The sequence below is a fragment of the Serinus canaria genome, chromosome 7 (genome assembly GCF_022539315.1).
Source record: "Serinus canaria isolate serCan28SL12 chromosome 7, serCan2020, whole genome shotgun sequence".
Taxonomy (NCBI): domain Eukaryota; kingdom Metazoa; phylum Chordata; class Aves; order Passeriformes; family Fringillidae; genus Serinus; species Serinus canaria.
The window spans coordinates 20,672,026-20,687,374 of NC_066321.1; the positions used below are offsets into that span (position 1 = coordinate 20,672,026).

The following is a 15,349-nucleotide window of genomic DNA, read 5'->3' on the forward strand; positions in this document are numbered from 1 at the left end:
ATCAAAGCTTTAAGTAATGACAAATAGCTTTAGAAGTTACCTAAAACCCTGAAGGAGGCAGACCAGGGGGTGGACTAAACATTTCCAGTTTTAACAAACATAAAACTGGAGTAAAAGCAATTAAAGCTTTCTAGGAACCCACTGGCATTGGTCACACCAGTCACTTCCGTAGGACCGCAGGGGATGTTTACCCAGCTTCACAGCTCTTTCACTCCTATCACAAAGAACAAGATTTCACGGATTATCAGTTACCAAACTCTCCATCCTGCTGCTAAAGGGCAGCTGGAGCTCCTCTGCTGGGAAGTCAGAGCACTTCCAGAGGAGCAGAGCAGGAGCTTCCCAGCCCTAGGAGCCTGCACTGCTCCAGCAGCTCACAGGATCCTCTGCAGGACTGGCACACCAGGGGAGGCCACAGGTGAGCTCTCAGGTTCTTCCACAAAACCCAATGTTGCCTGCTCTACTTTAAACATTAGACATCCAACTCTAATGGTTTTTTATTAATTGAAAAGGAGCATTTGATAGCAAAGTACTTTTACAGACAGGCTTCCTCTCATTTTCTATACCTTCGAAGAGAAAGACTGGATTTCATTAAAGAAACTAAAAATAAGAGAAGAATGTGGAACATATTTTCTAGAAAACTAGGACTACAGAATATCAGTGGGAAGAGAAATTCAAAAACATGAAGAGCTCTGGCTGTTTAACACCCAGTACGTTCAAAATTTGACAGAGATGTAGCAGTGACTAAATACTGATATCTACCATTTTCCCCACTGAAGCATTGTTTAAGCATAATTTGTAAATTTACACTTGTAACAAAATTGCCATTTACAGTTCACCATACAAAGAAAGTAATTTTCTACAAGTACTTGTGACCGATCTGCCATAAAAGTTGAAAGGTGGTTAAAGCCATTAAACTGGGGAAGAAATGCTATGATAGCCATCAAACAGCCTGCCTTCTGTCACCACACAAAACACTGCTGCTTCAGTCAAAACTGCAGTACACCTGAAACATGGAGAACAGAACTGTCAGAAATGTTCCAAATTAAACCGTGAAAGGTGGAAGCTGAACAAAGCTGTACCTTAAAGCACGTGTCAGGTTACTGTGGGACTGCAAACACCTCTATCCAGGACAGACAACCATTTCAAAATGAAATCCCCCATTCACTCAGCCAGCAAGTAAGCAAGCAAGTATATCTGAGGTTTTCAGAACTGGGTGTGACCAAAAGTAAATCATACCCCTACCCCTAAGAAACTGGGATAACATCTGAAATTTTTCTTTTTAAGCGTATGGAGACCAACTGGTTTAGTATAAATATCAGAAAAGCATTTTCAGTTTGTGCACTTTTACAGAAAAAAAAATATCTACAGAAAGTATCAAAACCCAAGAATGAATTGCTTGATTCTGCAGGGGAAAACTTAATTCTCTTGTTTGCTGAGCTAAGAGAATCTACTTTGTACTGTCACTAATCATGTATAAAAATACAGTGGTGCTCAACACAATTTACCTTTCCTTTTACTTGTCCTGTTACCCTACCATGTGTGGCTGCCATGTGTTGCCTGCTTCTTTGCATACAATAAATATACCTTAGACAGATAAACAATGTTTTTATTGATTTAATGAAAACCATGTATCTCAAGAAAACTAACAGTCAAATAAGGATATGGAAATTTGAAAGCTGAAAATTCACAGCCATTTCAAGATGGGAGTATTGTCTCTTTTTAAGTGAAGTAAAGAAATTAGAGAATTAGCTAGGTGGAAACAGAACTTCTCCTCAGCTTTATGCCATGTAAGAGCTCACCTGTGTACCTTATAGTTGATCAACTGACAGGCAATAGCCTTCTCCATAAAACATCTCAAAACACAAAGAGGTAACAACAGTGTATTCTGTTATGGCAGCTAAAAAAACAACAAATATACCTTCTGTCCTAAAGAAAACGCAGTTTAACACATCATCAATAAATAAACAGGATCAAACCCTTCAGCCTAAGACTATAAAATACCTTTGCTGAGCTACCCAAAGTTTGTGTCACCATACTCAACTCCATTCCTATCAAGCTACTTTCTTATCTATTGTTACCTTAATTAATACAACTTGGTTAATTCTCAAACTGCTTTCTGAAAAATTACCAACTGAACCAAGCTAAGTCAAAGCCTAACAAGCCTTTCTCCAATATACTCAGGCATGCAGAGCTTGAAGTCTACAGCACAAATCCACAGTGGTCTGCTTCTGACTTCCTGCCTGGCATCCATCAATAAGAAAAAGACCAGTTCTCTGAAGGACTCTGCTGCCCATGCTGGCCATTCCCACAGGCAGTAGAAGTGTGTACCACAACAGCACAAAGACGGGGAGCAACACTTTCAGTGCTCAAAGGTGAAAATGTGTTCCAGATCAAATCAAAATGAAACCAAACACTGAATTTTTCATGCTTTGAAAACGCACAATCCCCAGATCACTTCCTGTTACAGCTTTTCCTACCAACATTTTATAATTCTTCTCTTCACCTTCAACAACACCTCCTTTCCAGCTTGCTGGCACACAAGTCTCACCCTCCAGTCCCCTGCCTATTACTCTTGAACAGGAGCAGCCTGCCTGGATTCTTCTTGAGTCACTTTCTATCATGACTGCAGGGATTCAGTGTTCAGTGTCTACCCACCAGGCTGAAAACTGGCAGGTGGCTTCAGGGCACTGGTTCCCAGAGATACACAATTCATCAGGAACTTGGATCAAACCCTGGTAAAAAGCAACAAAGAAACTTCATCCTCTCCGGATCTGAAAAGTTTAAGGATTTACAAAAACAGCAGATTTCTACTTCCTTTTCTGTCTTTTATTAACACATTCCATTTTTCCTTCTTCACAAAATTGGACAAACTGACATGCACTGCCAGCAAAAGAAAATGACGCATCATTACTGCAGATTTCCAAAAACCCAGTTTCTTTTTAAGTCTTCAGTACAAGGCTAATGAAGAAAGGCATACCTGTTATATAGCAGAGGATGAGGATTGTCTTGGCTGGAAAAACCTGATGGCTTTGAATTGAATGGCAGAGTTGAATTCTAATAGATATTTGCTCCATATTTATTAATTACAGTACAACAATGCTGTCCTTAAGCTAGAGAAAACAGATAAGTAAGTTTACATACGCATCAGATGAAAGATCCCATCACAGGCGTTAATGTGAGACAAGAAGGAATTTCCTAAGCCTTGTCCAGTGTGGGCTCCTTTCACAAGGCCAGCAATATCCACCACATTCAGAAATGCTGGAATTTTGCTGAAATATAAATGTTAGAGGTTTCATTACTAAAGCATATTAGCCAACATTTTTGGCACAGAAATATATTCAGAACTTAAAAATCCAACACTTCTTTGCTGGAACAAGTTAAACATCACAGTGTGGAATGTACAAGGCAAAATTCTCCCCATCCCATGTAAAACATCCATTCTCTAAGTTCTCTGTAAATATTTATGTAAAATCAAGTAAACAAGTTTTGAAGTGTGAAATCATAGAGACAACTCCACAATAATCAAGCAGGCCTGGAAGGCTGAGGCATTAATATGTTGTGTGTAATGCACAGTTTTCACAGGACCAAAGGGATAAGACACAAAAAACCATTGCACTCTGCTGTTGCACTCTTCCAAGGTTACCATTTAGTTCAGCAGGTTTTGCAACTTTCTCAGAAGAACACCTTTTTTTTTAATACAGTGCTGATTAAAATTAGTAGTGACCAGGGTAATGCAAACAATTTGGAAAAAAGCAGGTAAGATGGCATTACAATATAAACAGCTGTGATGTTTTCCACCATAGTGAACAGCAAAGGGTTAAGCAGACATGTTCACATGACATTTTATACAGCAACAACAGAATAGTAATTAAGTTCAAATTAGCTGACAAAAACCAGAAAGAAGCTTTTAAAGTTATGGAAAACTTCTAAATTGCAAACTTTCTACCCTCCACAAATTCTAAACTTGTTAAAAAATAAACAAATAACATAATGGGTATTAAACTTTTCATGCACACTCTAAACCAAATTACATCTCAAAATCCAGCTGAATCAGGAAAAACCCCCAAGAAACCACTGAAACTTTGTGGTAAGGTGTTGACTAAAAGAACCTTCATATGCTCTATGCAACTAACACCATCATCATGAACAGTGGCAGAGACAGAACCACAGAGAAAGGCTACAAATCCTGCACTTGCAAAAGACCAGAAACTGCACACCACAGTCTCAAGATCTCCAGCTTGATGGCTCCAAAATAAATAGGTGGAAGAGTAGTTCATTCCATCAAACACTTCATCACCATCATATTTCATTAGCACTATGCCAGCACAAATACAGCAGCTCACCCTTTTACTGGCAGTAAGTACAGCAGCAAACTCCCAAACCCACAGCTTCCACAGAGCCTCAAGGAGAGGGGTGTGACTGCCCCAAGGCAGCATGGATGAAAAGAGCTGATCTGGAAAGCACTCCCCCTGTTCTAGGGTGAGTGTTCTCAACATGAGCTTCAAATCCAAAGATATAAATTCTGTGGTCCCCCTTAAAATGCGTTTTCCAAAGACCTACCTTTGCAGTGCTGCCCACAGACAGAAACAACCACAAAGGTGGGAATGAGGGCTAGGGATAACCTAGCCAGTAATCTTCTAGGCAGTATTACACTTCTGAAATCTTTACTGTTCACAGCCCAAACTGAGCCTTATTTTTATTAGTGTGACAACTTGCTGATAAATAGGCGTTTTCAAATACTGAATATCTGACAACATGACTGCTGTCAAATCTCTAACAGCAGGAAACTCCACCAGCAGGAAAACCACCTGTCTCATCACAGTGCCTGGTATGGCAGCTATAACCCACATAGAAAAAATGTAGTTACAAAAATCTATGGATCATTGTCTCTGCTCTGAGCAACTGACTTAGGTAGAACAAAACACAATTCCAACTTTTTTTCCTTTGGTGCTATCCCACTTTCTTTGACTGCAAAAAAATCAGCAGATGTGCTCTCTCACTTCAAATTAACTCTCTAATTTGGGGAGATATGATACACTAGAATCTGAGTATGGAACATCAACTATTTCTGGAAGAGTGGTAACCTAAAGGTTTTGTTTTCAACCTTGCTCTAACACTTCCAAAGAAAAAATATTTATTTCAAGTAAAATAATTTCACAATACAAGATCTGGACAAAATCTTTTTGTTTACTAAGGTGAAGTTGAAAGAGTCACTAAACCTGTCATACATTAGGAACCTGTATACATTAGGAACTTAGTGACATCCTCCATGTAATTAATATCGTTTTGATGTACTTAGAAAGAAACGATTACGTAACACAATATAGTATGTTACTTACATTCAGGTAACACAATAGTGACTTTAAACTCCACTAGGCCCATGAAAAGAAGGGCCCATCCTTTGCAAGACAGATATTGTGTGCTGCAAGTTAATGCTGTGGAATGCAGTCAAAAGCACATGAACATAAGAACACTCCGAAGTAAACCAATTTTGCAAATTTCACATTTTTGTCCTGCCATATTTTTCTAACTACCAATACACAAACTCAGAACAAATCCTTATTTAAGACACTAGGAAGAGTAACTCATGTTCTGAATACAGAAGCCAGTAAATATTAATGCACTAACCCAGTAACTCCTTTTGCCTGATCCAAGAACTAACATACTTCAGAAGAAACTGCAGGCAACTTCCCAGTCCTTGCTTTTTGACACTCAGCAGCAAGACAGAAAAACGCCACTCTTTAAAGCACTTCTCCACTGTCATTTTAAACTGCGTTTTAAGGAAAACAAAGGTGGTGTAAGAAATGTTCTCTGCTCCCCTCTCACCTTTGTGGTAGGATTAACCTCCTGGCCAGCCATCAGAACAATTCACACTTTCACTACAAAGATGCCACATTAGGGCAAGACAGACACTTTCATATGCAGATGGACACTCTATCACCAGAATCAACCTCATTTGCTACACAATGGAAAGAAAACCCCAGCACATTTCTTTCACAGCTGAGTAACGCAAGCAAGAGACCTTTGAAGTGTGTGGGTTTCCAGCTTTCTCACCTTCACTTCGGGTACCACAAAGCTCACATTCCAAGAAATTAAAATTATTCCCATTGGCAGACACCTTGCCGGGTCTAAATCTGTTTCATCGTAGGAAGATGGACACACATAAAAACAGAAAAAGGTACAAGCTAGCCACACTTGCCTGTACTCTGAAGGACAAAGAGTCAACATTATGAAACTAAATGAACAGAGAACACTGCACAGAATGAGGGGAAAGCACCGTTTATCTTGTATATGGTTTATTGAAGACTTAACTGCATTTTGCTTTTTTTTCCTCCTCCTCCTCTAAACAAATTAATTTCCATTTCTTAAGATTCGTTAGTCAGCATTAGCATAATGTCACTGAGCCTCAAATGATCATCAGGAACAGGTGGCATCAACTGATCATTTGTACAAATCAGTGCTACACGGATGTACCATAAAGCATGTCACAAGGATTTATAATATGAAACAGAACACCAAATCCAGAAGTATATCTATATTTTAACCACAGGTTTAATTCTTGAGCAGGAATTTTTTACCTCACTTTGAAAAACATTAGCATTGAGTTTGTGTTAGTGTACCACCTTCACTGTATGAGCAACCACACAGTAAAGAGCACAAGACTCACTGGGCCAGATAAAGTACAGTTTTGCAGTCAGGTGGTATGGGCACTTTCAGGAATAAAAGGCTTATGCATCCATAGGGTTACATATTTTTCAGAAAAAATAAATTCTTCCTTCCTGAAAATTCATACAACTTAAGTAAGAGTCATCTGTTACCATTCGCAAATGACCTGAAGTAAAAGCACCAACACAAAAGAGAACATGTGTAATGTGACAATCTCTTTGAGAGCCATTCAACTCTCAGTCTGTCCTCACTGCTATTTCTGGCTCATTTCCAAACAGAACAGTTTGGAACTCCCTCTTCCAAGAGACTGTTACAGCTCCCACACTCAATCTTGCAAGCAATTTTGACCAATGTAAGCAAAACCACTCACTGGGGAGTTAAAGGAATCTGATTCCAAAGAACTAGGTACTGCAGATGAACCCTGGTCATTCCTATGCAAGAATGATTTCATTAATAGCATTTTATCCATGGTACTGACAAACAAAACTTGAACCAAATGGCACATGAACCAGAAGTGAAAAATTTGCTAATTAAATTGTGCTTATATTAATTATAGGAAGGTAAGAGGAGAGACAATGTGGATTACAACACACGCTCCATGTCCTGTACACGCCAAACACCTGCATTCTCAAACTATTCAGTAAGTTATTACACCAACAAAATACAACTAATTACATTTTGCCTTCTCTCATCAGGCAGCAAAGATGGGTCAAGTCACCATTACTTATGATTTTTCATTCACTACCTACAAACAAGCAATGCAAGAACACACATCACAGCCCAGCTGATTTACACAGGCTCAGAACAAACTGAAGAGCAGGCAAAGTCAGTAACACCTGAGGAAAAAGAACACTAACAACAGGATATAGTTACCAATTTCCAGCAATTTTCTGTAAAAAAAAAAATGGGATTCTTTTACAGATGCTGATATGTTAGGACTTGCAGCCTGCTAAGTTATTGATCTCTCACTTTGAAACTCCAGGTGGTTTCCATTCCATGCTCCTCTTAAACATAGCCAAGTCCCACATGATGTCACTCAAAGTCCCACTGCTGACCTGGCTTCTACAAAATGCTTTCCAGCAACTGTTTACATAATTTTGACTTTAAAACTTTTTCATTTATCTGAGTATGATATCCTACAATGAGTTCAAGGGAACTTTCATTTAATATTGCAGAAGACTTTCCTGATCTAGACAGCAATGGGATTTACTCAGATTTAGCTCAGTAACCATCACTTGAGCAGTAAAGATCTAAATTAATGAATTTTATCACTCTGCAGTGCAGCAGAACAAATCAAAGCAATCTGCTGACAAAAAGAGATCCTGAAGTATAATGGACAGTGCTGGAGTTGAAGAGGGGTGTGAATACCTAGTTGCAATTTAGATATTATCTTCCTTTGAAATAACCAAAATTGCTTTAAAATTTGAGTTGGAAAAGGACATCCAAAATAGACTAGAAACAGTCTAGGTGGAAGAGAAACAGTTGTGGTTGCAATAAGCTTTGTGTTTGTGAACATGTGTGCAAGGCAACAACTTACAGGTGCAAACCAGGAATGAAACAAATACTGACAACTTTTCAAGTAGTTTGATTCATCCCTGCTCTCGACTCCCACTTATAATCACATTTGATTTTAAGCAAGGGAGGAAGCAGAAACATAAGATTTCAAAATCACCTTTTTATTAAGATGTTCAGACAGGCTGATTCCTATCAGCCAAAGCAGTCTTTGGGTGTAATTACTTACAGTTAGGCTGGAGCTAATTACTTTAGGCTTACAGTGCTTCTTCCTGAGTACTTATTTTAGTTAGTCATGTAACTTAAAGTAGAAAAAAATGCAAATAATGGCAGTGAGGAGATTGCTGGGGCACAAAATAAATGAAATAAAGAGGAAATTGCAGTTTCCTCTACCACCTTGGTGAAAATCATTTTGAGGCTGGACTCAAGTGTCACTTGAGACACATCTCCTGGTCAGGCACAGCACACAACTGTGGCAACAGGCTGGGGGACCTAAGAGTGACAGGTACATACACCCAGAGGCTTTCAAGCTATTTGTGAGTTAGGACACAAATCACTGCTCAAATTACGTGAGTTTGACATACTTACACTAAAAAAAAGTAGTTCTAAGTTTAAGGTGATTATGCAGCACTTAAATTTAGAACAAAAAAACCCACAAGAAAATAGCTTCATTAAAGCTTTTATTAAGTTACTAAAATTTCTTCAGATGCACTATACACACAGTTCATTTTTTGTGTGAGATACCTATCACTCCTAAACACACAGTGTCCCATAAAATATTAATTGCAGTTAACAGAGCAACTGTTTTTGGCTTCCCTGTTATAATTTTCATGTCAGGAGCTACCTGTTGAGATGAAAAACATCTCTTTTCCATTATAGAATTAGCAGACCTGCTAACTACTTAGTATTCATAGCTAGGTGGGGGGAAATACACCTTTCTGCTTTAGCTCCTGCTGAAGTGAATCAGTCTACAGAAAATACTCTCTTTCCAGTTACTAAACTGGAACTAATCCAATCATTAGTCTGTAAAGCCATGATTGAAAGTATCTGTACTGTGGTAACAGAGGTAGAAGGACAACAAAATTAAAAATCAACCATCTCCTTTCTGAGAAAGCTACACATGGGCACAACGTAACAAGTGAGTTTTCACTGAATATTGTATGAAATTTATAAAAAACAAATAAGTCATTTAAATACATACATTAATTTAGTAACATAATATAAACAATTACCTGAAAATCGCAAGCATTCAGGACTGTGTTTATTATATTAAGGTCTCTTTTTTTTTTAGTATCCACAGTTGCATTCACACCAAAAAGCAAGCAGTAGTAACACTAAAGCTCAAAGAAATCATCTATATCATTTCGCAACAACATAGCAGCTTTTACTGTAAGTTCTTAGAGCCCACCTTCTGTGCACAGTCTATATCATTCAACTTATTTACTGTCAACATTCATCCCACTGCTGCAGAAAGAAAAAAGCACAGGTTACAAGTTCTGCCAGTGTACCTTAATAGATTTACCTGTAGATAATTGCCTCTAAATTTTTGCCTATGTGATTTCATTTACAAACATTTACACTTCCAATTAATAGCAGTCAACTTTCAGCATGGGCTAACAAGTGACAGCACAGCAGTCCCAATGAAGCTGAGGCTCTCCTCCAGTCCCAGCTCAGTGGCACAGACAGCAACTGCCAGCCCAGCCCAGCCCAGCCCTGTCCCTCTCCTGGCTCCCTGCAGGCACCAAGGCAAGATAACTTTATCCTGTCACACATTATTTCGGATAAGACAAAGTCACCCTTTTTTCTTTTTCCCATCTCCCAACAATGACTGCAGCTCTGTGAAGACTAAGTGTAACACATGGGAAATAAAAACCCAAATGCTTTAGATTTTGAAAGACAAAATCTTGAGGCTAGACAAGAGTCCAATTTAAAGAGAATTCACTGTTTATAAACATTCTGTGTGCACAGATGGATTACATCTACTAATCCAAACAAGTAGAAAATTAGCACAGAACGTATTACATAAAGATGAAGAACAAAATCAAGACTATACAGAGAAATTAAGACATTTAAATTACAATTCAGTAGCCTATCTTTGTGACTACAGCCTTCTTTTCCTGAGTTAGTCTGAGGCAGACAAGCACAAACAGCCCAGTAGATTACCTCAGTATAGTGTCCTACTGGACTACCACTAATTATCTCTGCTTTATTCCTGTTACGGTGAAATATAAAAATCACATAAGCAGCATAAGTGAACTCAGGAGATATAACTATCCACTGATGCCCACATCCATTACCTGTAAGTAACAAATGTCTGTAGAAAGTCAAAAGACCATTCAAATAAAAGCTGATTACCCAGCTTATCAAACTCAGTATATTTACTGAATTAAGACAGAAATTATACCATTTTCATTAATGCTTTAGAGCAATGAGTTAGTGGAGCGGGGGAAGAAAACTTTGCTAGTCAGAGAACACACACAGAAGTATTTACAATCTTAGCACTCCCTGTAAAGACAGATGGCCAAAGTCAGGGTGAGGGAAGAGGTAATAATCTCTTTGTCACTTCAACTATTAATATGGGAGTAGCCGTTTATAGCTGAGTGAGAATAAAAAGGGATTACTGACATGGCCAAAGCAGCACTAATAGTACAAGTTAGAAGAAAACTGTCAACTAAACTTAAAAGCTATGTCATTACCTCTGCACAGTGAACAGCCTGAAAGCTGTCTCTAATTCAGCAGTTTTGTTTATAAGATCCATGCAGTAACCATCCTGCTTAACACTGACTTGAGCAGGAAAAACAAGATAACATGTAACAATCCACCTCAACATAAAGCTTCATATTAATGCAGTATTTAACAACTGCACAATAGTTACAGACGGAAACAGCTTGTTTAGACCTGAAAATTAAGTCAGAAAATGAATTTCTGGTTAGCAACATATCAATATTTTTTAACTGTGGGTGAGATCTGGCTCTAAAACTGAGGCCCAAGAGTTGAAAAAAAGCACTCACGTGCATGCTAGTTTGCCCTATGATTTATGTACACTCACTTGATTCAGGATACCTCTGCAAGAAACTACAAACTAAAATTAATGAGTCAAAAGTCCCTATTGAAGTTTCTGTTTTCTGAAAGCACCTTAAATTTTGCTGTTCAAGCAAAAAAAAAAAAAGTTGAACATACACAGCAGATTACAGTCAATAGTAAAAAAACAAAGATATGACAAAATTAACATACTCCCAGAATAATGAAAGAATCTGGAAAGATTTACAAGTAGCAGAGCCTAACAAAAAGAGAAAAAATCAGGGACAAAAAAGACTGCCCACAAACTTATTGCCAAATAAGTGAGGATGCAGGGATAATGAGAGATATTCGTTTAGCTTCATGGAGCACATACAATATTCTGAAAGTTTCAAAGTATAGGGTAGAAATCTTTCAAATGAGAAACCTTATGACAAGATAGGTATGTCCACTACTGTTTATTTTCCAAATCTCTTCAGAAGATCCTCCATGGCACCTGGGAGCAATCACCTTCAAAGACAGGAACACCTAGCACCAAATGGTGCTGAGCAATGACTGAGAGCTCCTATATTTACTATTCTTAAAAAATAAAGGACATATCAGGGGCATGGGAAAGGTAAAATACAGGCAGACATATAATTTCACATTCTAAAACAGATGTCCAGACATTATAGTTGCATTAAAGTTTTATGAAAAGTTTTGGTTCAGTAATACTATGTCAGCTGCCTAACTGCAGAAAAATATTAAGAATTACCTTGGAGGTTTGTGATACTGGCATAGGAAGTCAAATCTGTCATCTGGCACAGGAACTCGACTCTCATTTGGATCAATAGTACAGAAAGGAAAATTTTCTGCTGCCGCTTGACTCTTTGTTAACACATTGAAAAACGTCGATTTCCTATAAACGACATAAAACATGCTTAAAGTAGCTCAATTGAGAAGCATTTAAAAGTACTGGATTAAACCACATTTTAACCCAAAGCAATACTGACCTTTCCATTTACTTCAACAGCAGTGACCACTCACCTGATTCCAGCAGAAGGCACAGGCATCTGGAATGCCCCACTGAAACCCAGTGATGCTTACCTCTCTTCCCTACCCTTTAATATTCCCCTAGGTATGTATATTTTACACACATGTTAGCAAAAAAAAAAAAAATTAAGAAATTAAGTCAAAAGCAATGCACAGCCCTACTGGCTATTTCTCATTTTCTTCAAGTACAGTGAGACATCAGTAAAGATGCTCGAAATTTTTTTTAACTAGTTAAAAAACTCATGACTCACCCTTTCCACGCATATATTGTTCCTTAAGATTTATTTACATTGCAACACAATTTCAGTATCTAAGCAATAAAAGTCAACAATGAAAAGAGAAAAAAAATGGCACAAAAAGCAAACCACATCAGTTAATCAGTTACCAATAATCTTTGGTGCATATGAAGATACCTAACAAGGATGAAAATAGTTTGGTAAGGTACTTGTATCAGTGGCAACAAGCCTTCAAGTAGTCTACCAGGGGAAAAAAAGAGAACACTTTCCCTTAAACCAAGTAACAGATTACTTTGTCAGCTGGCATTTATTAAGCCAAAAGAGCAATTCTTGATTTATTAAGCCCCAAATTTTCTACGATAAATATTCAGGTTGTTGTGATTTTCAGAGCTGCCCTGCATAAATCCAACATGCTCAAAAGTCACTAACAGTTTTCTTTGAAAGTTATGTCATAACATAACTGAAAATGCTATTTATCCCCATTGACATGCAGTACAATGCTACAGCTAATTATTTCCTTTATGGAATACATCTTAGCTACACCCTGAAAAATAAAATAAATTATAATGAAAACATAAGAAAGCAGTGCTTCTAGCTTTAAGACATGCACACAATCTAATTTGTTAAAGATTGAGAATGCTGAGACCTCCTCTTAGTAAACAGGATACAGAAATTAACACTAAAAAAGTTTCACATGTATATCCTTCAGGTATCAATTCATCCTCCTTTTCAAGCAGAGCTCCTATAAGGAGCCATAACAACAACAGATGAGAAGCATCTCATCCGACAGAAATCAATTATTAACATTCCATCATCTCTTCCAAACTGTCACTTAGGCTTGTGTCACTGAGAAGACTTCTTCTCTGAAGAAGTTTCAAGAAAGAAAGTCCTCCTCATTGCTAATTACATGGAATAATTAACCCCTTCCTGCGCACATCATCCCAAAATATAAAAGGAATTTGTTGTGCGTGTCTTGCACATGTAAGTATTTGCACGAAAAACATGCATTACGCATACACAACAGTGAAAGTAAGAAAATAGAAAAGACAAAGGACATAGTTTTATGAAACTCAGCAATTACTAAGACTTTTCCTTTCTTTGAACCCTTCCCTATTATCTTGTCCAGACTCGTACACACCTGACTATCGCTGCTAGTTTTGCGTCGCTCCACCTGCAAATACTTCCAGCTAAAGATGGAAATGCACCACTGAGCAGCTGGACCTGTGTCCCCCAGCTCCTGTCCGCATGTCTGCACCCACGCAGCGCCTCAGCTCCTACCCTGCGCAGGGGCACACGCGGGGAGAGCGAGCAGCCTGCCCGCCCGCCCGTCCCCGCACACCTACCCCACGTTCGGCAGCCCGACGATCCCGATCTTCAGGGACGTCCCGAACCTTCCGATAATCGGGTGCGACTTAACCCCGTCGCCTCCCTTTTTCGGGGGCATCTGCAAGCACAGAGGAGGGCACACTGAGCTCCCCGCGACACCCCCGCGCACCCTCCACGCCCGTCCCCTCCCGGCACGGCGCAGCGGCCCAGCCGGGGCCTCCGCCTCCAGGAAGCCGAGGAGAGACCCCCGCGCGGCGGCGGCGGCCGGGGGCCGTGCGGGGCTCCTGGCGGCCGGGCAGGCGGGCGGTCCCGGCAGCGGTTCCGGCTCACCTCGGCGCGGAGCCGCCTCGGAGCAACAGCGCCAGCGGGCCCTCGCACGCGGACGCGCCGGCGGAAGAGGCGGTGCAGCCGCGGGGGAAAGGTCGCGCCGGGCGGGAGGGGCGAACCCCCGGTCCCGCCCCGGCAGCGACGGCACGGCCCGAGCCCGGCACGGCCGCGACGGTGCGGCCCCGCCCCGCGCCGGCAGTGACAGCGCGGCACGGCCCGGCCCGGCCGCGGAGCGGCGGAGCGCCCGCAAATGCGCGAACAAATCACAGAATCGACGAGACTGGAAAAGACCTCTGAGATCATGAAGTCCAACCTATGCCCAAAGACCACCTTGTCAACTAGACCATGGCACTCATAGTCCATGGCACCGAGTGCCACGTTCAGTCTTTCCTTAAACACCTCCTGCAACGGTGACTCCACCACCTCCCTGGGCAGCCCATTTCAATGCTTAATCAGCCTTTCTGTAAAGAATTTTCTCCTCAAGTCCGGCCCAAACCTTCCCAGGAACAGCTGAAGAAGAAAGAAGACCATGTCCTCTAATCCTGTCACTGGGTGCCTGGGAGAAAAGGCTGAGCCCTACCTGGCTACAACCTCCTTCCAGGGAGTTGTAGAGAGTGATCAGGTCACCCCTGAGCCTCCTCTTCTCCACGCTAAGGTCCTGGTCTTCTGTTTGCCAACCCATCAATCAGCACCAGAGCAGGAAGCATTGGAAAGGTCAAATATCCCATGCCTAGAGAAGTGCCGTAGGTCTCTTGGATTCAAAGGAGCACTGGTGCTTAAGGGTACCACTAGATTTTTGTGCATGCTTTTCTAGATAAAAAGGCATATGATCAGGAGACCCTTGTAAATACATTGTGATTGATTTATAACATTTACATGGCAAATTAATAAAATAATCTAGGAAAAAATAAAGAGGCTATGAAGAATTGATGAAACATTTAGAATCTATGAAAAATTAGTTGCAGAAAATCTTACAGAAGTCAGATCAGGACTCTTTAAAAAAATTAGACCTTTTCTTTAACTCAGGCTCTGCTTCTCTGAACTATTAAAGACAGGCACCATCAAGTGTTGCCTGCTAAGAAAATTGAAGGAGAGGAGGCAGTAAAAACTATTCTTATAGCATGCCCTATTTTAAGTCCGTAAGACAAAATTCTCAAAACTTGAAAAACACCAGAGTGAAGGAGTCAAGGTGAGAGTATCATCAGATATATACCATCTCAGTCACAGTAAAA

General features: G+C 40.0%; 1 protein-coding gene across 3 annotated transcripts in view; it reads right to left on the reverse strand.

Moving 5' to 3' along the window:
• OLA1 (Obg like ATPase 1) overlaps window positions 1-14,236 on the reverse strand; it is a 90,319-nt gene extending 76,083 nt beyond the window's left edge. Inside the window, exons 1-4 of one of the 3 annotated variants that reach the window (XM_009088003.4) lie at window positions 14,121-14,236; window positions 13,808-13,908; window positions 11,951-12,094; window positions 3,142-3,269 (exon numbers count right to left, since the gene is read on the reverse strand). In XM_009088003.4, coding sequence (XP_009086251.1) covers window positions 3,142-3,269; window positions 11,951-12,094; window positions 13,808-13,908 — 373 coding nt within the window. In that variant the 5' untranslated portion in view covers window positions 14,121-14,236. Of the gene's footprint in view, window positions 1-3,141; window positions 3,270-11,950; window positions 12,095-13,807; window positions 13,909-14,120 lie in introns of those variants that run through there. The other 2 variants (XM_050976884.1, XM_030241840.2) reach the window with 2 other exon arrangements.
• Window positions 14,237-15,349: the final 1,113 nt, after the last annotated feature.